Raw genomic sequence first — 26,344 nt, 5'->3', positions numbered from 1 at the left:
AATAAATAATTTTTAAAATAATTAAATTTTTATACCTCTAACTTTGTTTTTGTTTGGATTTTGGGGCAACCCCCGCTTTGTGTTTGAAAGTCCCGTCTGCAAGGCTCAAAGAACTGCAATCCTGGAGAATTTACTAATGCTTCTGGCATGATAAGAATGCACATAACCTACTGAACTATCTCTCTGACTAACCTATAAATTTAAATGTTAAAACAAATGTTCTAAATTAAATTTTAAAAATTCCAAAGGTGGGTTATTATACTGACAAAGTATATACATCCCACTCTGACTTCACCCAAAGAAACATCAACTGTCATCTTTCAGAACATAAGGAGGAATTCCTGAGTGCACAGCTAGCAGCAACCCCTAAGCATTGCTGGGTGTGGCCGCCAAAACAAAACAAAACAAAACAAAACCCAAACCCCAAAAATCAAAAGTATCCGTGTTCCATGGTAACTTCCTCAATTCACAATGTTGTTTGTAATTTTTCAGAGCAAATGATCATTCATTTCATAAGTAATTATAAATGATTTTCTGGACATTACTGATGACAGAATGTAATTGGAATTAATTTCTAAACATTCCATATGATTATGTTATATTTAATGTGTATCAATTTAGAACAACATGTATACTATATAAAAAGTTTTCAATGATGTTATAAATACATAAAATATTGTTTTATTCCTTACACATAATGTGTGTGAACATTGATAGTGATGCTGCATATGGAGGAAATGTAATCGATTTTACGCCAATCACATTACCTGTGCATGCCTGGCAAATTCCTGTGATCAGCTTGTATGCCAAAAAAAAGAAATAGCGTAAATCCTAACTTAATAAGAAGCCAGGAACTAGGACACCATTATTTAAGTGAAGGAATTGATCATGACCTGGAATAACTTTGTTTACTTGAAAGTTTGCAGGAATATTTGTTATTTTTCATTAACAATATAGAGAAGACCTAGCAATAGATGACTTTACTAGAAGTCATCTATCTTTTGCTGCAGTAATCAGCAACAAAAGCTGAAGCTTAGCTCTGGGTTTATGTCTCACTTCCCCACTTCCATCTGTCACTGTGGAAATGGTTGCTGAACCACAGAGCACAGAAATACTCAGCCTCGTCCTCTTCCTTGGCTCCAGTGATGGTGAGGACTGCCTTGTTTCCAAGCAGGAAGCCAGAGAATCGGGCAGGAACATCAGGATATCTATTACTGGTTCCACCCATTAGACCCCAGGGTTTCTGGTAGGGCTTCTGTTGAACCCAACAGGCAAGGTGATTGGTGGTGACAGCCCCAGTACTGGAGCCACAGGTGAGTGTAACTGTGCCTCCAGGAGTTGTGGCTAGTGAGGATTCTTGAATCACCACATTCTGAGCAGTAACCCCTGAAAACAGATGTGAGATCAAGGGCTTAGGATAAAACAATAATACAAAGGTGCAGCAGAGTATCCTTTGCCATTTTCTCCCACCAACCCAGAGAGTCCCCCTGACCTGTGCAGTGAGCCAGAAATGTGAGCAGGAGAGGAGCCCAGGCCATGGTGGAGACAACCCAAGGCTGTAATGTGTCAGACTCCCTCAGCTCAGGACCAGCCTCCAAGTTCTCCTTATACCTGCTTCCCCCTGTGAAGGTGGGGCTGTCATGCAAATGAGTTCCTGAGGGTCACTCAGCAGTGTGACCATGGCAGAGTTTCTTAGTTGTTTCACGTCAGTGACATGTACTAGAGGGCCCTAGGGTCTGGAGCCACAGCTCATTGCAGAACTTGCTCTCAGAATATGGCACACTGCCCCCCCTAGTGTCCACTGATGAGAAGATTCACCATTGCTTGTCTTTTTTTTTCCTTGTTTCCAATTTCTTTTCTCACATCTGGAGATTTTATGTCTCCAACAATCTAAATTCGGTCTCTGTGATTCCCCACGCAGGAACCGGATGAATGAGTTTTATGAAAGGGGAATCTGCACACATCAGCATTCTTCTTCTTCTTTATCCTCCTCCACTTTCCTTAGACAACTCTGTTGAGCTGAAGCTCTGAGCTACAGGATTGTTTCCTGTTAATTGCTGCAAGTTCCTGAAAAACTCATGGACTAATGTGGATACTTTGCCATTTGGGTAATTGATGATGTCACGTGTAATGCTTCTCTGCCACCTGTGCCTTTTACAGCTGAGTACTATTTAGTTCTCAGTTCTTAAATGAAAGCAAAACAAAATCTATTGTAGATAAAAGAGAATTTGAAGTCCTTTGATGTTGGCGAGGGGCCTGGGCACCCTCTGCATCTGTCCCTGTAAGCAGGGATTGGGTGAGGAGGGGTCCTAGGCACTCCCTACCTTAGTTCCTGTAAACGGGAATGAGTATGGAGAAACATGGCATGAGAGCGAGTCATCCCCTGACAGCCAACCTTGATAGGCGGCAGAAGGGCCACCATGCTCTGGCGACCTGCCTAGAGAGAAAAGTTGAAGGGCCACCATGCTCTGGCAGCTGGACTCGAGAGGAGGCTGAAGGGAGGATTGGCTCGTGTCTGCCATGGCCATGCTCAAGGCCACATCTGAGATTTTCTCAAGAAAACATTCCCATGTTTCTCACGGCTGAAAGAAGGAACTGTAAAACAAGTAAGATTGGCAAAAATAAAGATGCTCTTACCACTTAATAATGTTTATACCACTTATGTAACCTGCTGATCGTTGCTAAAATAAGACTATATAAGCCCGCTTGGATTTCAATAAACTTGCTGTATGCTGCATATTGCATGCAGTCCTCCCTAGCCCACTCAACTCTCATTCTCTCTCTCTGGCCGAGGTTCAAGTTGGCTGCGAGGGCCACGGCACTTTGAGTCCTGTATGTCCTGGGGCGGAGCATCTCACCTCTACCTAAATTACTTGAGGTTGCTGCTACTGAACCCCTGGAGTTGGAGGAGTCAAATAACCTCATCTATTGGGTCTGAGGCATTCAAGGGGAGACTAGCATTATGCAAGCTTTTCTTAAAGTTTTTCATTATTTTCCCACATTAAAACTATTGGCACATACCTATTGTACAGCTCACAAAACTTGACTCTCATTCACAATATTTTAAGTTATATTTCCTGACGCCACCTGGAATAGACATGATTTGAAAATTATCATCTCAGCTTCCTCTCCCTGTTTGTATGGCTACATTCCAGTATCATGAATTTTTTTAAAAAATTTCTAATGCCCTCCATTACCTTGGGAATAATTGGCCTTTGACCTCAAAATATTTTACCCATTGCCTAAAGGTGAGGTCACGTCAGCCCATCATTGGTGTGCTATGCTTCGAAAGGTTTTTTGCTCCTTTGTGAACAAATTTATACAAATACAGACCAATCTTCAAGTCACTGAAAGACCCCCTAGTGGGAACAGGCTTCTCAGGCATGATTTCCATAGAAAATGCTTAGTCTTGGCTCTCTTAGGTCCTGATTTCTTGAATCCATGGTTGGCTTCTGACTACAACAGGATCTGGCCTTATAACCTTCTTGTCAAATTTGTTTCCTCTATGTTTGAGGCCATTAAATTACAGAAGGTGACTAATGTGCAACCAGACGCAAGGAACTGAGGCTTGTTACTGACGACCTCCCCACATCCTTCTTCCGAAGACACCTTCACTGTACTATTGATGCCCATAAGCAAGAAGTACCTTGAGCAATTTGATGATCCATTTCCTGACTGCACTCAGAATCTTTTTCTTTGAGAGGGGAAAATGAAAGAGGGAGCCTCAGTTTCTCATTAGCGATTGATGTTACCAATTCGTTTTTAGCTGTCTCCATTCCACACTTTAAGCATCCTCTCCCGTCTTGAGTTCACCTTTTTGAGGAAGGGAAGTTTGAAATTTCCCAAGACAAATGTTCCACTGCAGAGCTAGAGTGTTTTGACACTAAGAGAGAATGGTCAATACCTATCTTAAATGGTCAAATAGATATCCCAAAAGAACTAAGTCAGCCAGCCCACACTGTAAGATCCCTAAATACTCATGAAAAGCCTGTCCCTTGGCAGGTAGCACAAATATCAACCCAGTTTTTCTTTTTCTTTTTTTCTTTCTTTTTGGGTCACACCTGGCTATGCACAGGGGTTACTCCTGGCTCTGCACTCAGGAATTACCCCTGGCCATGCTCAGGGGACCATATGGGATGCTGGGAATCGAACCCGGGTCGGCCGTGTGCAAGGCAAACGCCCTACCCGCTGTGCTATCGCTCCGGCCCTGAGCATCCATTTTTTAAACAATGTTTTCATTTCTACAAATATTGAACAATCTAGAAGCATGTAGAGAACACAGAGACAAGTTTTCCCTGCTGTGCATCACTTCTTTGTCTGGGACCAGGAAAGTGTGAGAATAGCTTAGTTCTCAAGGAGAGAGACAGAGAATCAGACCAGAGCCCAGCGGTCTTTTGGATATGTTGTAAATTAGTGTCTTGGGAGCTTGACCAATCTTCTGTTGAAACCAGTATGAATACTGACCATCAGTGACTGCTTCAATGCTGAGACCACATGTGAGAATGACTGTCTCTTCTGTGTTCATGGTCAGTGAAGGCTGATTCACCACAGCCTGAGAATTGGATCCTGAAATGGAAACAGAAGCATGTCAGGAATGAAGATTGAAGTCAAGAGAAATCCTCCAAGTTCTCGTCACTGAAATCTCCACAAACTGTGTGAGTGAGTAAGGAAGAGGAGGACAAGAAGAAAGAAGAGAGGAGTTTACTCATAGTATGACTTTCAAGGACATACTGACCCCATAGTTGACTCTTGACCTGTGGGGCCTCTTTCTTGTTCCTCTGGCCCTGAGGGAAGTGTTATTGTTGGGTGTGCTTGCTGAAAACCTGAGTCCTTTAGCATACATGCCCTCTCCCAATTGTCTCTTCAATTAAAGACTAGCTTTGCTGGGAGGGGGAATCCTGGGATGGTTGGGAGCTATGTTAGTCCCTTAGGAGGAAGCACGTGTTGGCACTTATAGATCAGACCAAAGAGATTAGATTTTCTGGGGTTCATACAGTCTGGTTTTGCTGTAGGCCTTGTTCACTTTAAAAGTGTCATGGGGCTGGAGAGACAGTAGAGTGGGTAAGGACCTTGCCCTAACTGAACGCACCTGACCCAGGTTCTATCCCTGGCAACCTATATGGTCTCCTCTACCTGTCAGTATTAATTCCTGAGTACAGAAACAGGAATATTACCTGAGCATGGTCATGAAGAGGAGGGCAGGTTAAGGGTTAAATATTTTGTTGGGGACTGTTCAGGACCCTGAACAAAAGAGGACCCCGAAACCTTTACCCTGGACAAACCGCAAAATTCTATTACCAGCTTTGCATAACCTGAGGCACAGGTGCCCTTGTGACAAAGGAAATAGCTAAACTCAAGAAGTAAAAGTAGCCCAGGGCAGGTAACCTCGAGACCCCAAAAGGCTCATAAAGTAGAATGCCTTCCTTTACACTAAAAGCCTTGTACATTACTCCTGACAGATGCTCCTGCCAGATAAACCCTTGTCTTCCCCTCCCCACTATTTCTCAACCTACTCTTGGAGAATACTGTAAGCCCACCAAAGTACGCCCCGAACTTTTCCTTATTTGGTCTGAGAAGACACTTCCCTGATGATTGACAACTTATGTACCAACCCTCTGCTAAGAAAGGTATAAAACCAGCATGGCTGTTAATAAAGACGCTCTTGATCAGTACTTATCATCTTGAGCCCCCTATTTACTATCCTCACCAGTTTCATTTTCAGATCGGGACCGCTCATAGAACCCATCCAATTAGGAGCGCTTTCCACTGTTGTCTCTCCATGGGCCGGAGAGATCTCCAGGGGAACGTGCAATTTTCCTTTGTAACTGTTTGACTGCTTTGAAAAAGGTTTTGTTCACGACCTCCCGCTGGGCAGGAAACTGTCACCAAATGGGCCAATAAACTGCCCTAGGAACTGTAAGCAAACATTTGCCTGGAAACACAGAGTGGCAAAATGGATCCGGAAATTAAACCCAACATTCTGCTGTTTACAAGAAACACACCTGAACAAACAGAGTAAACACAGACTCAAAGTCATAGGATGGAAAACAATCCTGCAAGCAAACAACTCCCTTAAAAAAGCTGGAGTGGCCATCCTAGTATCCGACAATATAGATTTCAGGTTGACAAAAGATTAGAAGGGACAGCGAAGGCCACTTTCTATTCATCAAGGGATATGTGCAACAGGAGGAAATCACACTCTTAAACATATACGCACCCAATGAACGACCGGCTAAATATTTAAAACAACTCCTTACAGACCTCAAAGAGGACATCACTAACAGCACAATAGTAATTGGAGACTTCAATATCCCCCTATCACCTCTGGATAGATCAACAAGAACAAAACTCAGCAAGGAAACACTGACTCTGAAAGAAGAAATGGAAGAGAGAGGCCTAATAGACCTGTACAGGGCTTTACACCCCCAAAAGAAAGATTACACATTCTTTTCCAGTGCACACGGAACATTTTTTAAAAAAAGAATACCTTTTTTTTCTTTTCTCTATGTTCATGATGGGGATATTTTTCTGTGAGAATTTTATATTTGCAGAAAAGAAGCAAAAAAATATAGAAAGATTTCTCAATAGACTTATACAGTAAAGTTGCAGGCTACAAAATCAATACCCAAAAATCCATGGCCTTCATATATGCAAACAATGAGGCAGAGGAAAGGGACATGAAAAAAGCAATCCCATTCACAATCGTGCCCCAGAAAATCAAGTACCTCGGAATCAGCTTAACCAAGGAAGTAAAAGACCTTTACAAAGAAAACTACATAACGCTACTCCATGAAATCAAAGAGGACATGAGGAAATGGAAACATATACCCTGCTCGTGGATAGGGAGAATCAATGTTGTCAAAATGGCAATACTCCCTAAAGCATTATACAGATTCAATGCGATCCCTATAAATATACCCATGACACTCTTCAAAGAAATGGATCAAGCAATCCTAAAATTAATATGGAATAACAAACGTCCAAGGATAGCTAAAACAATTCTTGGGAAAAAGATGATGGGAGGCATCACCATCCCCAACCTCAAAGTTTACTACAAAGCAGTAACAATTAAAACAGCATGGTACTGGAACAAAGGCAGAGCCGTAGACCAATGGAACAGGGTGGAATATCCCTACACACAACCCCAAATGTATGACCATCTAATCTTTGATAAGGGAGCAAGAGATGTGAAGTGGAGCAAGGAAAGCCTCTTTAACAAATGGTGTTGGCACAACTGGACAACCACATGCAAAAAAATGGGTTTAGACCTTGACCTGACACCATGCACAAAAGTCAGATCCAAATGGATTAAAGACCTCAACATTAGACCACAAACCATAAGGTACATTGAAGACAATGTCGGCGAAACCCTCCACGATATTGAAGATAAAGGTATCTTCAAAGGTGGCACGGAACTAAGCAATCTAGTAAAAACAGAGATCAACAAATGGGACTACATTAAACTAAAAAGCTTCTGCACCGCAAGAGATACATTGACCAGAATCCAAAGACTATCCACAGAATGGGAAAGGATATTTACACAATACCCATCAGATAAGGGGTTGATATCAATGGTATATAAAGCACTGGTTGAACTCTACAAGAAGAAAACATCCAACCCCATCAAAAAATGGGGCGAAGAAATGAACAGAAACTTTACCAAGGAAGAAATACGAATGGCCAAAAGGCACATGAAAAAGTGCTCTGCATCACTAATCATCAGAGAGATGCAGATCAAAACAACCATGAGATACCACCTCACACCACAGAGACTAGCACACATCCAAAAGAACAAAAGCAACCGCTGTTGGAGAGGATGTGGGGAGAAAGGGACCCTTCTTCACTGCTGGTGGGAATGCCGAATGGTTCAGCCCTTCTGGAAAACAATTTGGACGATTCTCAAAAAATTAGATATTGAATTCCCATTTGACCCAGCAATACCACTGCTGGGAATATATCCCAGAGAGGCAAAAAAGTACAATCGAAACAACATCTGCACATGTATGTTCATCGCAGCACTGTTTACAATAGCCAGAATCTGGAAAAAACCCGAATGCCCCAGAACGGATGACTGGTTGAGGAAACTTTGGTACATCTATACAATGGAATACTATGCAGCTGTTAGAAAAAAGGAGGTCAAGAATTTTGTAGTTAAGTGGATGGGCATGAAAAGTTTCATGCTGAGTGAAATGAGTCAGAAAGAGAGAGACAGACATAGAAAGATTGCACTCATCTATGGTATATAGAATAACAGAGTGGGAGACTAACACCCAAGAACTGTAGAAATAAGTACCAGGAGGTTGACTCCATGGCTTCGAGGCTGGCCTCACGTTCCGGGGAAAGGTCAACTCAGAGAAGCGATCACCAACTACATTGTAGTCGAAGGCCATGTGGGGGAAGGGAGTTGCGGGCTGAATGAGGGCTAGAGACTGAGCACAGCGGCCACTCAACACCTTTATTGCAAACCACAACAGCTAATTAGAGAGAGAAAACAGAAGGGAATGCCTTGCCACAGTGGCAGGGTGGGGTGGGGGGGAGATGGGATTGGGGAGGGTGGGAGGGATGCTGGGTTTACGGGTGGTGGAGAATGGGCACTGGTGAAGGGATGGGTTCCCGAACTTTGTATGAGGGAAGTATAAGCACAAAAGTGTATAAATCTGTAACTGTACCCTCACGGTGATTCTCTAATTAAAAATAAATAAAATTAAAAAAAATATATAGAAAGATTTCTTATGTATGTTTTGCCTTTTACCTATAATTAGGTATTATATTAATCTTGATCATTTGGTTATTGGGTATATACTTTAGTTACTGTTACAATTTTTCCATCTTTCCATTTTCAAATAGTTGTCAGCACACTGAAACATTTTCTATTCTATTTCTATTTTTGTATGGTGATATCCAATTTATTTTTTACTTTATAATTCCCTAATTATTTAGGTCATAAGTTCTTGTGTTTCTTCCTTATATTGTGAATAACTAGCAATGTGTTAACTCTATTTTTAAAGTTAATTCCTATTTTCTTGCCTTATTATTTCTACTGATTTTAAATAGATTTGTATTTTGTGTTTATTTATAATTGGTCAACTTTCGAGAAATTTGCTAAAGAATCTGAGGGATATTCTTTGTTTGGTTCATTTATGTTTTGGTTAGTTTTAACATACGTGATTATTCAGAAGAAATGAAAATGATCAAATAAACAATTTTATTTTCCAGCAAGTAGGTTCAGGCTTTTTAGTCAATTAAATTATCACGTTGGATGTCACTGTCACTGTTATCCTGTTGCTCATCTATTTGTTAGAGCGGGCACCAGTAATGTCTCTCATTGTGAGACTTATTGTTACTGTTCTTTTTTTAAATTTTTTTTTCATATAACAGTATTTTAATATTTATTTAAGTAACAAAACATGCGGGTCAATACTTAAGGCATATACAATAAGTCAGAGCAACAACAAATTTACAAAGCAAAATCTAAATTCATGGAGCATTCAAGCAATTAAGAGTTGGCTAGAGAAGGCGCTAATTAAAAACCCAACTAAATCACACCCAGGGCTTGAGATCTACTAGGGCTGCCCAGTGGCAGGAGGAAGAAAATTGGACCCCAGAACTTTAGTTCCAATTCTGAGAATCTCACCCATCACCACAGACTGAATTTCTCTACTTCCTCTTCCCTCTACCCCGATTACCCCCTCCCCACTTTGATTTTTAAATATTATTGAATCACCTTGAGATAGTTACAAGCTTTCATGTATGTGTTCTTGGTGTATCCAATAAGCCACGTTTAGTTGCCAGGCTCTGCCATGCGGGAGATACTCTCGGTAGCTTGCCGGGATCTCTGAGAGTAGTGGAGGAAATGAGCACAGGTCGGCCGCAGGAAAGGTGAACACCCACCGCTGTGCTATCACTCCAGCCCCACATTGGATATGACTAATTTTTTTCTGAGTTGATCTGCAAATGTATTCCTGAATTTTCCTGTATGTGTTATCTTCCATCACAATCTTGTTCCTTCAGTTGGCCATTATGGAAGCTTTTCTTCAAAATTGGGATAGGAGAAATAATATTTAGGTTGTGGGGTATGTTGGGGCTGGCTCTTCAGGTCTGACCTACCTGTGCAATGAGAGAGGCACACGAGTAGGAGAGGAGCCCGGGCCCTGGTACATAAAGATCCCTGACCCCACCTTTGAGAATTTCTACCCAGGTCTCCTTTTCTTCTTCACTCTATGTCAATGTAAGGACTATCTATGCAAACAATTTTCCATCCTTAATTACCCACGGCTTTTGGGGGCTGTGGACAGTGGGGACAGGAGGCCTCTGCTCTTTTTCAGACAGTTTCATTTTCTGTTTCTCTCTCTCTCTCTCTCTCTCTCTCTCTCTCCCTCCCTCCTTCCCTCTCTCTCTCTCTTATCTTTTGGATCACAGAAGAGCCTGATAAGCTCCGCATGGCGTATTCGATATGCCAAATACAGTAACAATAACAGGTCTCATTCTTCTGACCCTCTAATCATTGGGAAACAAGAGTAAGGAGAGGCTGCTTAAATCTCAGGGCTGGAACAAATGGAGACATTATTGGCACCCGCTCGAGTAAATCAATGAACAACTAGATGACAATGATACAGTGAATTACCTACACCCTCCGGAGTCCTGCATCTAGAACCCAAATCTCAGCCCAGAGTCAGCAGGAAGGAGATTTGCTTTCCCCCATGGGAGAGCCCAGCAGGAAGCACCTATGGAGACTACAGTTCATGCTCAGCGACTCTGATGGGCCAGAGAAGGTGCAGCTGCAGAGTCTCATCAGTGAGGGCACAGGGAACAGCCACCAGCCCAGACACCAAGTTTACTGATCTCACTGCACAGATAAAGAAGAAGCACAGGTAGTTCCACAGTGACCCTGCTAATTGAATTTGAAGAAACTGAAATGAAAATAAAATCTAAAAAGAGCTCATAGACTAGATTACAAATAATATTTCAAGTAAGATACAGAATTGTATATTAGATAAAAATAAGCAGCAGTAAAAGATATGAAAAGCCATATAGAGCAAGTTTATAGATTTGCATAAAATATAGAAGATATCATGAGGGTACTTAGAGAAGTCTCAAGATTACATGGTCAAATTTCATTTCAATGATTTTCATAAGGGGCTAGAATGGTGGTACAGACAAGCCCTGGTCCTTGTCTGAGTCAGTGTGCTTGCTCAGGAGATGTTACACAGGCTTTCAGGTTTCTTCTAGACAATTCTGTAGTCTCCTACCATTTTCTTGAATGTGGCCAACCCAGGCTCTAATCTCTGGCATTTCATATGGGCTCTGAGGACACCAGGAGTGATCCCTCTGTGCAGATCTCTGACAACTAGTGAGTGTGGCTCAAAAACAAACAAAAATATTTTTTCATAATATTTTAGAAAAATAAATATCATATTTTTGAAAATAAATAATAAAATATTAAATACTCAAATAAATAATTTTCAAAAGAATTGAGTTTATATACATCTAACTATATTTCTGTTGGATTTGTGGGCAACAACAGCTTTGTGCTTGGAAGTCACCCCGGAAGGCTCAAAGAACATGCTATCCTGGAGAATTTACCAATGTTTCTGGCATGAAAAGAATGCACATAACCTACCGAACTATCTCTCTGACTAACCTATAATTTTGAATGTTAAAACAAATGTTCTAAATTAAATTTCAAAAATCCCGGTTGTAGGTTATTATATTGATAAAGTGTATACATCCCACTCTGGCTTCATCCAAAGAAACATCAACTGTCATCTTTCAGAACATAAGGAGGAATTCCTGAGTGCACAGCTAGCAGCAACCCCTAAGCATTGCTGTGTGTGGCCGCCAAAACAAAATAAAACAAAAAAACCCAAAACTCTGAAGTCTAAAGTATCAGTGTCCCATGGTAACTTCCTCAATTCACAATGTTGTTTGTAATTTTTCAGAGCAAATGATCATTAATTTCATAAGTATTTATCAATGATTTTCTGGACTTTAATGATAACAGAATATAAATGGAATTAATTTTTAAATATTCCATCTGGTTATGTTATATTTAAGTATACTAGTTTAGAGCAACACGTACACTGTATAAAAAGCTTTTCAGTGATGTTATAAATTCATAAAATATTGTTTAATTCCTTACTCTTAATGTGAATGAACATTGTTAGTGATGCTGCATATGGAGAAAATATAATTGACTTTACCCCAATAATATTACCTGTGCATACCTGGAAAATTCCTAGACCCTGTGATCAGCTTGTATACCAAAAAAAAAAAAAAAGAAATAGAGTAAATCCTAACTTAATGAGAATTCAGGAACTAGGAAACCAGTGTTTAAGTGAAGAAATTGATCATAACGTGGAATAAATTTGTTTATTTGAAAGTTTGCAGGAATAGTTGTTATTTTTCATCAAAAATGCAGAGAAAACCTTGAAATAGATTACTTCATTACAGGATCTGCTGTACTCAGCAGCAAAAGATAAAGCTTAGCCCCAGGTTTATGTCTCACTTCCCCACTTGCATCTGTCACTGTGGAAATGGTTGCTGAACCACAGAGCACAGAAATACTCAGCCTCATCCTCTTCCTTGGCTCCAGTGATGGTGAGGACTGCCTTGTTTCCAAGCAGGGAGCCAGAGAATCTGGCAGGTACATCTGGAAGCCTATTACTGGTTCCACCTGTTAGACCCCAGGTTTTCTGGTACGGCTTCTGTTGAATCCAATTAGCATAATTACTGGTGGTGACAGCCCCAGTACTGGAGCCACAGGTGAGTGTAACTGTGCCTCCAGGAGTTGTGGCTAGTGAGGATTCTTGAATCACCACATACTGAGAAGTGACCCCTGAAAACAGATATAAGACCAAGGGCTTAAGATGAGACAATGATGTAAAAGTGCAGCAGAGTATCCTTTGCCATTTTCTCCCACCAACCCAGAGAGTGCCCCTGACCTGTGCAGTGAGCCAGAAATGTGAGCAGGAGAGGAGCCCAGGCCATGGTGGAGACAACCCAATGCTGTGACTTGTCAGACCTCTCAGCTCAGGACCAGCCTCCAAGCTCTCCTTATACCTGCTTCCCCCTGTGGAGGTGGGGCTGTCATGCAAATGAGTTCCTGAGGGTCACTCAGCAGTGTGACCATGGCAGTTTCTGAGTTGCTCCATGTTAGTGACATGTACTAGAGGGCCCTAGGGTCTGCAGCTGCATTTCATTGGAGAACTTGCTCTCAGAATATGGCACACTGCCCCCCCTAGTGTCCACTGATGAGAAGATTCATTATTGCTTGGCTTGTTTTTTTTTTCTAGTTTCCAATTTCTTTGCTCAGATCTGAAGGTTTTAAGTCTCCAACAATCTAAATTCAGTCCCTGTGATTCCCCAGGCAGAAACTGGATGAATGAGTTTTGTGAAAGGGGAATCTGCAAGCATCAGCACTATTCTTCTTCTTTATCCTCCTCCACTTTCCTTAGACAACTCTGTTGAGCAGAGGCTCTGAGGTCTAGGATTCTTCTCTGTTAATTGCTGCAAGTTCCTGAGAAACTCATGGACTAATGTGGATACTTTGCCATAGGGGTAATTGATGATGTCACATGTAATACTTCACCTCTACCAGTGCCTTTTAAAGCTGAGTGCTATTCAATTCTCAGGGTTTTTTTGTTTTGTTTTGTTTTTTATTGAATTATTGTGAGAGTAGTTACAAAGATTTTCAGTTTAAGTCTTAGTCATACAATGGTCCAAGACCCATTCCTTCACCAGTGCACATTTTCTATCACCAAGAACCCCGATATATCCCTTGTCCCACCCTTCCCCCTGTTTATGTGGCAGATGATTTTACTCTCTCTCCACTTTAATCACATTCAACATTTTGACAAAAGACCCACCATTATTATTTGGATTTTTCCTCAACAATCAGACCTTACAAAATAGGCATCATTAGATAATTTGTTTTCTATTGCTAATTATCAAAAGCATATCATGTCACACCGCCTCTTTGCAGCTGCATGATTTTGGATTTCTGATATTTTAGTAATAAGTCTGAGGGATTTCTGCCAAAAGCCTCTGGGTTCCAAGATTGGTTTGTGTGCCTCTGGGATCATGTCTGATTAGGAGCCAGGAACCTTTTGTGGGCAGCAACTCGGGGCCTCATCGGGGCAAGAAGAGGGGCCTATTCCACCTCCCATCCGGAGAGGCTTCATGTGAAACTTCACTTCAGTCTCTTACCTGGCTCTCCAATAGGCTCTGAAAAGGTGGTGGCCACCACACTGCCAGGGAGAAATGACGGGAGGGAAAAACACTTTCCCACCCACGGTGGCACCATGTTGAATACTGAGCAGTAGTTTAATGCTCAGTCCAGATGCATTTCTGCCCAAAGCCACTGGGTTCCAAGATTGGCCTGTGTGCCTCTGGGATCATCGCTGTTCAGGGCCTCGCCAGGGTGGGGAGAGGAGCCGGTTCCATCCCTCATGCTGTGAGGCCCCACATGTCACTGCTCTCTCTCTAGTTTTGGCCAGGGGCAGATGCTAGATAATTTATTTTTCATTGCTCACATTGCATATCAGGAAAGGTCAGAGGAATAGTTCTGATAGCCACATACTGGAGACATGCTTATAGAAGCTCATGGTCACTGGGATTCCATCTGGAGAAGGCAGGGAGACTGCACCTGCTCCATCTGGGGCATCCCAGAGATATTGGCTTGGTATGGGGCATGGAGAAATCTCCAGTGTTGTGGTGCCCACTGGGTTTCTTCAATGCTGAATGGGGCAAGATGGCACCGGGGACCAAGTTCTCAGTTCTTAAATGAAAACAAAACAAACTCTGTTGTAGATAAAAGGGAACTTGAAATCCTTTGCATCCTGTATTTCCTCTGGCTGAGCATCCCACCCACCCCTATTTAAAGTGTTTGAGGATGCTCCTACAGAACCCCTGGAATTGGAGGGGTTAAGTAACCTCAATTACTGGGTCTGATGCATTCTAGGCCAGACTAGCACTAAGCAAGGTTTTCTTAAGATCTTTAATTATTTACGCACATTAAAACCTTTTTGCTACAGCGATAGCACAGTGGTAAGGCTTTCGCCTTTCACATGGCCGACCCATGTTTGATTTCTCTGCCCCTATCAGAGAGTCTGGCAAGCTACTGAGAGTACGGAGCCCACACGGCAGAGCCTGGCAAGCTACCTGTGCGTATTGGATATGCCAAAAACAGTAACAATAAGTCTCTCAATGAGAGACTTACTGGTGTCTGCTTGAACAAATCGATTAAAACCTTTGGTGCTTACCTCTTGTACACCTTACAAAACTTGTCTCTCGTTCACAGTACTTTAAGTTATATTTGTTGATGCTATCCAGAATGGAGATTCTACTCTTAGATAATCATCTCAACTTCCTCTCCCCTGTTTGTATGGCTATGTTCCAATACCACAAACTAAAAAAATTAATTCTAAAGGTCTCCATTATATTGGGAATAATTGGCTTTTGACCTTGAAATATTTTACCCATCGCCTAAAGGTGAGGTTTCATCAGTCCATCATTGGTATGCTACGCATAGAAAAGTATTTTGCTTCTTTGATGAAAAAATTTAGACAAATACAGACCAATCTTCAACTCACTAAAAGATTCCCTAATTGTGGGAACAGGCTTCTCAGGCATGATTTCCATGGTAAATACTAAATCTTGGCTCTTTTAAGTCCTGCCTTTTTTTAATCCATGGTGGTCTTCTGACTACAACTGGACCTGGTCTTATAGCCTTCTTGTCTAATTTGTTTCCTCTATGCTTGAGGCCTCTATGCTTGAGGGCTGGTGAGATAGCACACCGGGTAGGGCATTTGCCTTACATGCAGCCAACCTGGATTGATTCCTCCATCCCTCTCGGAGAGCCCAGCAAGCTACCAAAGCATCTTGCCAGCACGGCAAAACCTGGCAAGCTACCCATGGCATATTTGATATACCAAAAATACTAACAACAAGTCTCACAAAGGAGACAATACTGGTGCCCACTCGAGCAAATCCATGAAAAATGGGAAGACAGTGCTACAGTGCCTTATGCTTGAGGCCATTAAACCACAGAGGGTGACTAATGTGTAACCACGGACACAAGGGACTGAGGCATGTTACTGCAGACATCCCTGCATCCTTCTTCTTAAGACACCTTCACTGCATTGGAGCCCTATTTATGCCCCTAAGCAGGAAGTACCTTGAGCAATCTGATTCTCTATTTCCTGACTGCAGTCACAATTTTTTTCTTTGAGAGGAGGGAATGAAAGAGGGAATCTCAGTTTCTCATTAGCAGTTGATGAAAAAAAAAGTCCGTTTTTACCTGTCTTTATTCCACACTTTAATCATCCCCTCACATCTAGGGTTTGCCTTTCTGAGGAAGGGAAGTTTGAAATTTCCCAAGAAAAAAGTACCACCTCTAACCACAGAGCTTAGGCTCATTAGACACTAAAAGAAAATGGGCAGTACCTATCTTAAATGGTAAAGTAGATAACCCCAAAGACCTTAATCAGGCAGCTCACAGTGTAAGATCCCTAACTACTCATGAAAAGCTAGTAACTTGGCAAGTAGCACAAAGATCCAGTTTTGGGTTTTTTGGGGTTTTTTTGTTTTTTTTTTTAATTAATTTTTTACTATAGAATCACTGTGAGGTACAGTCACAAACTTATGAACTTTTGTGTTTGCATTTCACTCATACAGTGATCGGTTTACCCATCCCTCCACCACTGCCTGTTCTCCTCCACCAATGATCCCAGTATCCCTATCACTACCCCCACCCCATCCTACACCACCCAACCCTGCCTCTGCTACAGGGCATTCCCTTTTGTTTTCGCTCTTTTTGGGTGTCGTATTTTGCAATAGAGGTATTGAGTGGCTTTGAGTGGCCTTCGTGTTCGGTCTATAGTCTACTTTCAGCTCGCATCTTTCAACCCGAATGAAGACCAAGTTTTTATAAAACCCCCTCAGTCCCTCCACCCAAACACACACAGACACAGGAAGCATATCTTACTTACTTCTAAACTAAGCCTCTCTATTGTTCTTAATTTCTAAGACCTATTTCTATTTTCTAACTTTGAGCATCTTTTTTTGTCTTTTTTTTAAATATTAGTGAATCACCGTGAGGTATAGTTACAGACTTATAAACTTTTGTGCTTGCGTTTCAGTTATACAATGATCGAGTACCCATCCCTCCACCAGTACCCATTTTCCACCACCAATGGTCCCAGCATCCCTCCCACCACCCCCACCCCATCCCCTCCACCCTGCCATGCCTCTGTGGAAAGGCATTCCCTTGTGCTCCCTCTCTTGTGTTGGGTGTTGTGGTTTGCAATAGAGGTATTGAGCAGTCTTTATGTTCTGTCTATGGTCTACTTTTGGCACACATCTTTCAACCCGAATGGGTCCTCCCAATATCTTTTATTTGGTGTTCCCTTCTCTATCTGAGCTGCCTTTTCCTCCAGCATGTGAGGTCGGTTTCCATGCCGTGGAGCATTCCTAAAAATATTGAAGAATCTAGAACCTGGTAAAGAACACAGAGACAAGCTTTCCCTGCTCCTGCATCACTGCTCTGTTTGGGCCCCAGAGAGGGTGAGGGCAGCTGGGTTCTCTAGGAGAGAGATAAAGAATCAGGCCAAAGTCAGAAGTGTTTTAGATGTGTCATCAATTAGTATCTTGGGAGCTTGACCAGTCTTCTGTTGAAACCAGTATGAAGACTGACCATCAGTGAATGCTCCAGGCTGAGACTAAATGTGAAATTATTGTCCCTTGTGTGTACATGGTCAGTGAAAGCTGATTCACCACAGCCTGAGAACTGGACACAAATGGAAACAGAAGCATGTCAGGAATGAAGATTGAAGTCCAATAAATCCTCCAAAGGCTGATCATCGAAATTTCCACAAACCGGAAGAATCCAGGCATTCCGGTAAGCCACGAAGGCCAGAGAATGCTCCGGACCCCAGAAGAGGCCAGCAACACCGGGGAGCCAGACTAAGGAGGTACAGCCGGTACGCCTTCTCCAGATGGAGCCCCAGCGACACTGAGCAGCTACTATCATGGTCCGGGATTCGGGACTGGGACAGACCTTTTCCAAACAATGAAAACATACAATCTATTGATGCCATCCAGCATGTCTGACTGTTGGAGGAAAACTTCCAAATAATAATAGTGAGATTCCTCTTGAAAATTGAATGTAATCAAAGTAAGGAAAGAGTAAAGTGAAAAATGTCTGCCACACAGGCAGAGGGGGAGTGGGAGGGAAGTATGTGGGGGTTTGGTGGTGGATCAAATATGAAAACTTTGTAACTGTATTTCACAGTGATTCAATTAAAAAAATTAATAATTTTTTAAAAATCATCAAAAAAAAAAAAAAGAAATATCCACAAACCTGGCCAGCGAGTAAAGAAGAGAACAAGAAGAAAGAAGAGAGGAGTTTACTCATAGTATGACTTTCAAGGACACACTGACCCCATAGTTGACCTCTAGGGCCTCTTTCATGTTCCTCTGGCCCTGAGGGAAGTGTTATTGTTGGGTGTGCTTGCTGAAAACCTGGGCCCTTTAGCATACATGCCCAACCCCAACTGTGTCTTCAATTAAGGACTAGTTCTGCTGGGAGGGGCAAGCCTGGGATGGTTGGGGGCTGGGTTAGTCCCCTAGGAGGAAGCACCTGTTGGCTCATCTAGTTCAGACCAGAGAGATTTAGATTTTCTGGGGCTCCTAAATCTGGATTTCCTGCAGGCCTTGTTCACTTCAATAGTGTCATAGGGCTGGAGGGACAGTACAGTGGGTAAGGCCCTTGCCTTGAATGCCCCTGACCCAGGTTCTATCCCTGGCATCCCATATGGTCTCATGCACCTGTCAGGATTAATTCCTGAGTGCAGATCCAGGGCCATCACCATAGCATGATCATTTAAGGTATGTCCACACACACCCTCCCTCAAAATACAACAGTCCCCAGCCCCAAATCCAAACATCAAAAGCATCGATGGCCCCTGGTTACTTCTTCATATTAACAAGTTTTGAAAATTTTCCAGAATAGAAATTCCTTTATTTCATAAAAATTTTTTAATACTTTTCTGGAAAATCGTGGCTATAGGATATGATTTGAATTAATTTTCAAATATTGCATATATGATTTATGTTACATTTTATGCATATGAATTTATAGCAATACAAATACTTATATTGTATAAAATGAAAATATATGTTATACATGCATAAACCATTGTTTCCTTCCTGACCCCTAGTGAGAATGGACATTATGAGGCTTCTTTTGAGAAAATGTAATTGACTTTGCAGTAATAGCATAACTTGTTCATACCTGGAAATTTTACTGTGTTTAGCTTGTGTAAGAAAAAATAACCAAATAGAGTAGATCCTAACTGAATGTGAAGGTAGGTCATAGGACAACAGTATAAAAGTGAAGGAGTTCATCAAGCCCTGGAACAATTTTGTTTATTTGAAAATTAGCATTGAAGTGTTGTTGCCATTTTCCACCAACAAAATAGAGAAGATCTTGAGCTGGGTGACTTCATGAGAGGACCTGCTCTACTCAGCAGCAAAAGATGAAGCTTAGCTCAGGTTTATGTCTCACTTCCCCACTTGCATCTGTCACTGTGGAAATGGTTGCTGAACCACAGAGCACAGAAATACTCAGCCTCGTCCTCTTCCTTGGCTCCAGTGATGGTGAGGACTGCCTTGTTTCCAAGCAGGGAGCCAGAGAATCGGGCAGGAACATCTGGATGCCTATGACTGGCATCACCTATTAGAGTCCAGGGCTTCTGGAAGGGTTTCTGTTGAATCCAATAAACATAATTATTATTGGTGGTGACAGCCCCAGTTCTGGAGCCACAGGTGAATGTAACTGTACCCCCAGGGTTTGTGGACAATGACGATTCTTGAATCACCACATTCTGAGAAGTGACCCCTGTAAACAGATGTAAGACAAAGGGCTTAAGATGAGATGTTATAAAGAAGCAGAGCATCCTTTGCTAATTTCTCCCACCAACCCAGAGAGTCCCCTGACCTGTGCAGTGAGCCAGAAATGTGAGCAGGAGAGGAGCCCAGGCCATGGTGGAGACAACCCAATGCTGTAATGTGTCAGACTCCCTCAGCTCAGGACCAACCTCCAAGTTCTCCTTATACCTGCTTCCCCCTGTGAAGGTGGGGCTGTCATGCAAATGAGTTCCTGAGGGTCACTCAGCAGTGTGACCATGGCAGAGTTTCTGAGTTGCTCCAAGTCAGTGACATGCACTAGACAGGGCCCCAGGGCCTGGGGCTGCATCTCATTGCAGAGCTTGCTCTAAGTACATGGCACACTGCCCCCTCTAGTGTCCACTGATGAGAAGATTCACCTTTGCTTGTCTCTTTTCTAGCTTCAAACCTTCCTTGCTCTGATCTGAAGTTGTTAGGTCCCAAGGTAACTAACTTCAGTGTCTGTGATTTTCCAGAAAGGAACTGTATGTAGGAGTTTTGAGAAGGAGGATACTTCATAAATCAGCACTTCTTCCTTCTCCTTTTCCACTTTTCTTTCCTCTTTTGAGCAGAGAATCTAAGGTCGAGGATTCTTCTGTGCTAATTGAAGCATGTTCAAAACAACCTGTGCTGGCGTGGATGTGGGGAAAAAGGGACGCTTCTTCACTGTTGGTGGGAATGCCAACTGGTCCAGCCTTTCTTTAAAATGATATGGACAGTCCTTCCAAAACTAGAAAATGAGCTTCCACATGACCCCGCAATACCACTTCTGGGAATATATCCCGAGTATGCAAAAAAGCACAGTAAAAATGACATCTGTACCTATATATTCATTGCAGCACTTGTTCATAATAGCTAAAATATGGAAACAACCCGAGTGCCCTAAAACAGATGACTGGTTAAAGAAACTTTGGTACATCTACACAATGGAATACTATGCAGCTGTTAGGAGAGATGAAGTCATGAAATTTGCTTATAAATGGATAGACATGGAGAGTATCATGCTAAGTGAAATGAGCTAGAAAGAGAGGGACAGACAAAGAAGGACTGAACTCACTTGTGGAGTGTAAAATAACATCACATGAGGCTGACACCCAAGGACAGTATATACAAGGGCCAGGGGGATTGCCCCATAGCTGGGAGATTGCTTTCTGAGAGGAGGGGAGAAGGCAGATGGAATTGAGAAGGGATCACCAAGAAAATGATGGCTGGAGGAACCATTTGGGATGGGAGATGCATGCCGAAAGTAGATAATAGACCTAACATGATGACCTATCTGTCTGTGCTGAAAGCCATAATGCCCAAAAGTAGAGAGAGAGTATGGGGAATATTGTGTGCCATAGACGCAAGGGGAGGGTGGGAAAGTGGGGGGTATACCCGGGATATTGGTGGTGGGAATGTGCACTGGTGGAAGGATGAGTGTTTGATCATTGTGAGATTGTAACCCAAACATGAAAGCTTGTGACTATCTCACAGTGATTCAATAAAATTTAAAAAATTAAAAGAAAAATTGAAGCATGTTCTCCCTAAACTTGTAGAATAATATACATATTTTGTTCTATGGGTAATTACTTATGCTTTGTTTGTATGCTTCACCAGTCCAATTCGGGTTACAATTTATATCTGAATAGTGCTCAGTTTTCAGTTTTTAAATCAAAGCAAACTAAACTATAACAAAATCTCCTGTTGACAGATAGGTATTCATATCCATTGCATCCTGTATGTCCTGTTTGAGAATCCTATCCCCACCAAAGTGATTGAGAATGGGCTGCTGCAAACCCCTGCACTTGGTTTACTTCTATTTGAAGAAGAAACAAAAACACGAAGCTGGATAGTGTTGCTTGGCTTGGTGGACCTCATAGAGTATCTCTTCAAGTTTCCTGTGTCATTATCCATGCACCTGAATATCGTGGATTTTCAGACCTCAGCTGAGACCATCAGGCAGTTTCAAGTGGGTATGGAATGTACCCCTAATATATAGAAAGGCTCAGATATACCAGTACAAGACTTTGTGATAGTATCGTATGTCCTCCTCCCCACTATCTAGTTCACAACATTTCTCCTTAGAAGCATGACACATCACCCTTTTTGTGGCTTCCTCATGATGTCAGGCAAACCTTGATGCTCCACTTGAACTCTTTAAGCTTCCTTGTTTAATTCGTGGTCATAAATGAGCCCATGTTTTTTCACACAATATGCTGTTAGATAAGAAAGTTGTTCATATGTCCTCCTGTGCAGGACACCAAATTCTCCTTTGTTATTCATCATTTGTCATTTAATTCATCATTTAATGTATCTCCAACATTAAAAATATTGTTTCAAGCATATATAAACTGAAAATATTTTGTTTTTAGCTATACTAGTTAACGAGGAGACTATTTTTTTAATTGTTCTTCTGAATAATTCTGGGAAAATTTTTTGCAAGTAAGAAGGAAGTGATGTGTGAGCATGTATAAGTGGGGAGGCACAAACTTGTATGCACAGGCACAGTGGACAGAACATGCTTTCACATGTGCCACATGTCTTCTTTGCATAGTCAGTCTTTACCAAGATCATGATTTTAGCATTAATACAGGATTGCTTGCGCTGGAGTGATACCACAATGGGTAGGGCATTTGCCTTGTATGGCTGACCCAGGTTCAATTCCTCCATCCCTCTCAGAGAACCCAGCAAGTTACAGAGAGTATGCCACCCGCACAGCAGAGCCTGGCAAGCTACTCGTGGCAGATTCAATATGCCAAAAACAGTAACAATAAGTCTCACAATGGAGATGTTACTGGTGCCTGCTCGAGAAAATCGATGAACAACAGGAAGACAGTGCTACAGGGTTGATTAAACAAAGTTGAGATTGATGGTCATTCTGGGAGAAATCAGGAAGAGGCCCGGATTTCTTGATATTATGTGATCCTTGACAGAGTTGATATGATTCAAGCAAGTGTGAGTATATTGAAAACTACTCTGGCTATCTTTTAAGTTGCTTTTATTATTGATAGCATTAAACAGAGTGGCTGTGAGTGTCATAAACGCAGTAGATAAGAAGCAGCTGGAGCTGACATGGTCAACTAGTCTGTCTAGAGAAAATTTCAGAATTGAAATATCCTCAATATATGCCACTGCAATCTATTGAACAGGGAGAGGATGATCACAGAACTTAACCCATTGCTTAAGCTTTATAATCAAAATGTAATGAAAACAATCATTATGAAGCCTTCAGCAGAAAAGTAGTAGATGAGTAAAGATGCTACATGTTTTCTTTCCATATCTCAATGTATTTATTAACAAAGTGAAATTTCAGTTCTGTAAAGTGACAAGATGTTTGGAGGAGCAATGGCCCATAGAGAGAGACCTGTGGAAGACATTGAAATATTCACAGTAAGCGTAAATAATGTGATTGATGTGTCCCTACGTTATCTTGATTTGCAAGGAGGTAAGTTGCATCTTGAATCACAGTCAGTTATATAATTAGAGACTTTATTTCTATAGAGAAAAGAGTTACCCGGGAACAGACTCCATGGCACAGTGCTAGAGTGGAAACCGATGTTCTTCAATAATAGTGGAAACCAAACCACCAGCAAATAGCCAATGATTCAATACTAAAGGGGACATCTCCATAAATCCCTGCTTTAGGAGGTACCTGAAGCTTTAGAATATATTTGTATGTTTGTTAGCATGGAATTTATCCAGGGTGGTGGCTGACAATTTATCCTGCGATCCTCGGTGGAGGCAGGTGGTGTTCAAGCTTGTAGAGATGGATTTAGAATTTGGTGGGAACTGAACAAACTCTACTGTTGCCTACTCATAAGAAAAGCTCATATCTGCATCAAGTATTTTGTTATGCAGATCACAGTTGTATCCATGCCCCTACTCATTATTGGGACAATATTCATCCACAGTGATTCCTGTCCTTTCAGTTCTAGAACAGCATTATTTAACCACCACTCAATGGACCTCTCCACAGGTAAGGAAAGGTTGAATCCACCATTCTACCATCATGGCAGTAAATGGAAAGTACTGACAGGTCATAGATCTGCTTGCAGCAGAGGTGCTAGTTCAAAGGTGTTAAAAAGGTTGCAAAACATTGATCTAGAATACTAGAGTAAATTCCACTTCTAAAAGACTTAAATAATGTGATAGGGGATGGAGCAATAGTACAGTGGGTCTGAGATTTGCTTTAGATGTGGCCAACCTGAATTCTATTGCCAGAACCCCATGTGGTCCCCAGAGACTTAAACATTTTTTTTTAAAAACCCTTTGGCGCTTACCTCTTGTACACCTTACAAAATTTTTCTCTCATTCATAATATTTTAAGTCATATTTGTTGACGCCACCTGAAATGGACATCTATTTGAAAATGATTATCTCAGCTTTCCCTCCCATGTTTGTACGGCTACATTCCAATATCATGAATTTAAAAAAAGGCTAAAGCTCTCCATTATATTGGGAATAATTGGATTTTGACCTCGAAATATTTTACCCATTGCCTAAAGATGAAGTCACATCAGCCCATCATTAGTGTGCTATGCTTAGAAAGGTGTTTTGCTTCTTTGTGTACAAATCTAGACAAATACAGACCAATCTTCAACTCACTGAAAGGCCCCTAATTCTGGGAACATGCTTCTCAGGCATGATTTCCATGAAACATAACTAGTCTTGGTTCTCTTAGGTCCTGCTTTCTTGAATCCATGGTGGGCTACTGACTACAACAGGATCTGGCCATATAACCTTCTTGTCCAATTTGTTTCCTCTATGCTTGAGAGCACTAAACTACAGAAGGTGACTAATGTGCAACCACAGATGCAAGGGACTGAGACATGTTATTGAAGACCTCCTCACATCCTTCTTCCTAAGACACCTTCGCTGCACTGGACCCCTACTGATCCCCATAAGCAGGAAGTACCTTGAGCAATTTGATGCTCCATTTCCTGACTGCAGTCAGAATTTTTTTCTTTGTGTGGCGAATGAAAGAGGAAGCCTCAGTTTCTCATTAGCAGTCTGTTTTTAGTGTCTTCATTCCACATGTTAAACCTCCTCTCACATCTTGACTTTACCTTTTTGAGGGAAGAACTTTTGAAATTTCCCAAGACAAAAGTTCCACCTTCCACCTCAGATCTTAGGCTCATTAGACTTGTATTACTGTATCACTTGTCATCCCATTGATCCTCAATTTGCTCGAGTGGGCGTCAGTGACAATTCCATTTGTCTTTGTCGCGTGTTAGTGTAGCCCAATGATATCTGCTCGCTCCAGGAACAGGAAGAGCCTCAAATCATTCATTCAGAGTTTTGACGAAGAAGTCTGACCATCTTGTTGGTGGGCAGCCACACAGTCTTTTGACATCCCATGGAATCCCGTCAGTAACAGAGCTAGTCCAGTGGTTGTCTCTGAATCGCATTAGTCTCATTACGCACTGAGAGAAAATGGGCATTACCTATCTTAAATGGTAAGGTAGATTACCCAAAAGACTTAAAACAAGCAGCTGACAGTGTAAGATCCCTAAATACTCACAAAAAGCCTGTCACTTGGCAGAAAGCACAAAGACTGAACCAGTTTTTCTATAACCCCCTCCCACCAACCACACACATAAACACACACACACACACACACACACACACACACACACACACACAAAGGAGCCATATCTAACTTACTTCTATACTAAGGATCTCCACTGTTGGAAAATTTCTTTCTCTCCTTGTTAATATCCAAGACCTATTTTTATTTTCTAACTTTGAGCATCACTTTTTTAATAATATTTTTATTCCTACAAATATTGAAGAATCTAGAACCATGTAGATAACACAGAGACAAGCTTTCCCTGCTCCTGCATCACTTCTCTTTCTGGGCCCCAGAGAGGGTGAGGGAAGCTTAGGTCTCAAGGAGAGACAGAGAATAAGCCAGAGTCCAGCAGTGTTTTCAATGTATCATAAATTAGTGTCTTGGGAGCTTGACCAGTCTTCTATTGAAACTAGCATGGACACTGACCCGCAGTGACAGCTCCAATGCTGACACCACATGTGAAATGACTGTCTCTTCTCTGTTCACGGTCAGTGAAGGCTGATTCACCACAGCCTGAGAATTGGATCCTGAAATGGAAACAGAAGCATGTCAGGAATGAAGATTAAAGTCAGAGAAAACCTAAAAACTCTGGTCACTGAAACCACAAACCTGGTCAGTGAGTAAGAAAGAGGAGGACAAGGAGAAAGAAGAGAGGAATCCACTCATAGAAAGACTTTCAAGGACACACTGACCCCATAGTTGACCTCTGGGGCCTCTTCCATGTTCTTCTGGCACTGAGGGAAGTGTTATTGACGTATTGCTTGCTGAAAACCTGGGACCTTTAGCATACATGCCCAACCCCAATTGTGTCTTCAATGAAGGACTAGCTCTGCTGGGAGGGGCAAG

General features: G+C 41.8%; 2 gene segments (V, D, J or C); both read right to left on the bottom strand.

The window, feature by feature from the left end:
- Nucleotides 1-1,093: 1,093 nt before the first annotated feature.
- Nucleotides 1,094-12,987, bottom strand: LOC129407002 (Ig lambda-2 chain V region-like; the record flags this gene model as incomplete). The annotated part of the segment is given in 3 exon segments: nt 1,094-1,356; nt 12,527-12,835; nt 12,942-12,987. Coding segments are annotated over 3 exon segments (618 nt in total), but the record flags the coding sequence as incomplete, so codon positions are not given.
- A 6,614-nt stretch (nt 12,988-19,601) lies between these two features.
- Nucleotides 19,602-26,344, bottom strand: part of LOC129407048 (Ig kappa chain V-V region MOPC 21-like) — a gene marked incomplete at its 3' end in the record, with an annotated part of 13,511 nt that continues 6,768 nt past the window's right edge. The window contains 1 exon segment of the V gene segment in view: nt 19,602-19,897. Coding sequence covers nt 19,602-19,897 — 296 coding nt within the window.

This window comes from Sorex araneus, chromosome 9 (assembly GCF_027595985.1).
Source record: "Sorex araneus isolate mSorAra2 chromosome 9, mSorAra2.pri, whole genome shotgun sequence".
NCBI classification, from domain to species: domain Eukaryota; kingdom Metazoa; phylum Chordata; class Mammalia; order Eulipotyphla; family Soricidae; genus Sorex; species Sorex araneus.
Note: the sequence above shows the minus strand (reverse complement) of the source record. Positions and strands in the feature narration are given on the sequence as shown.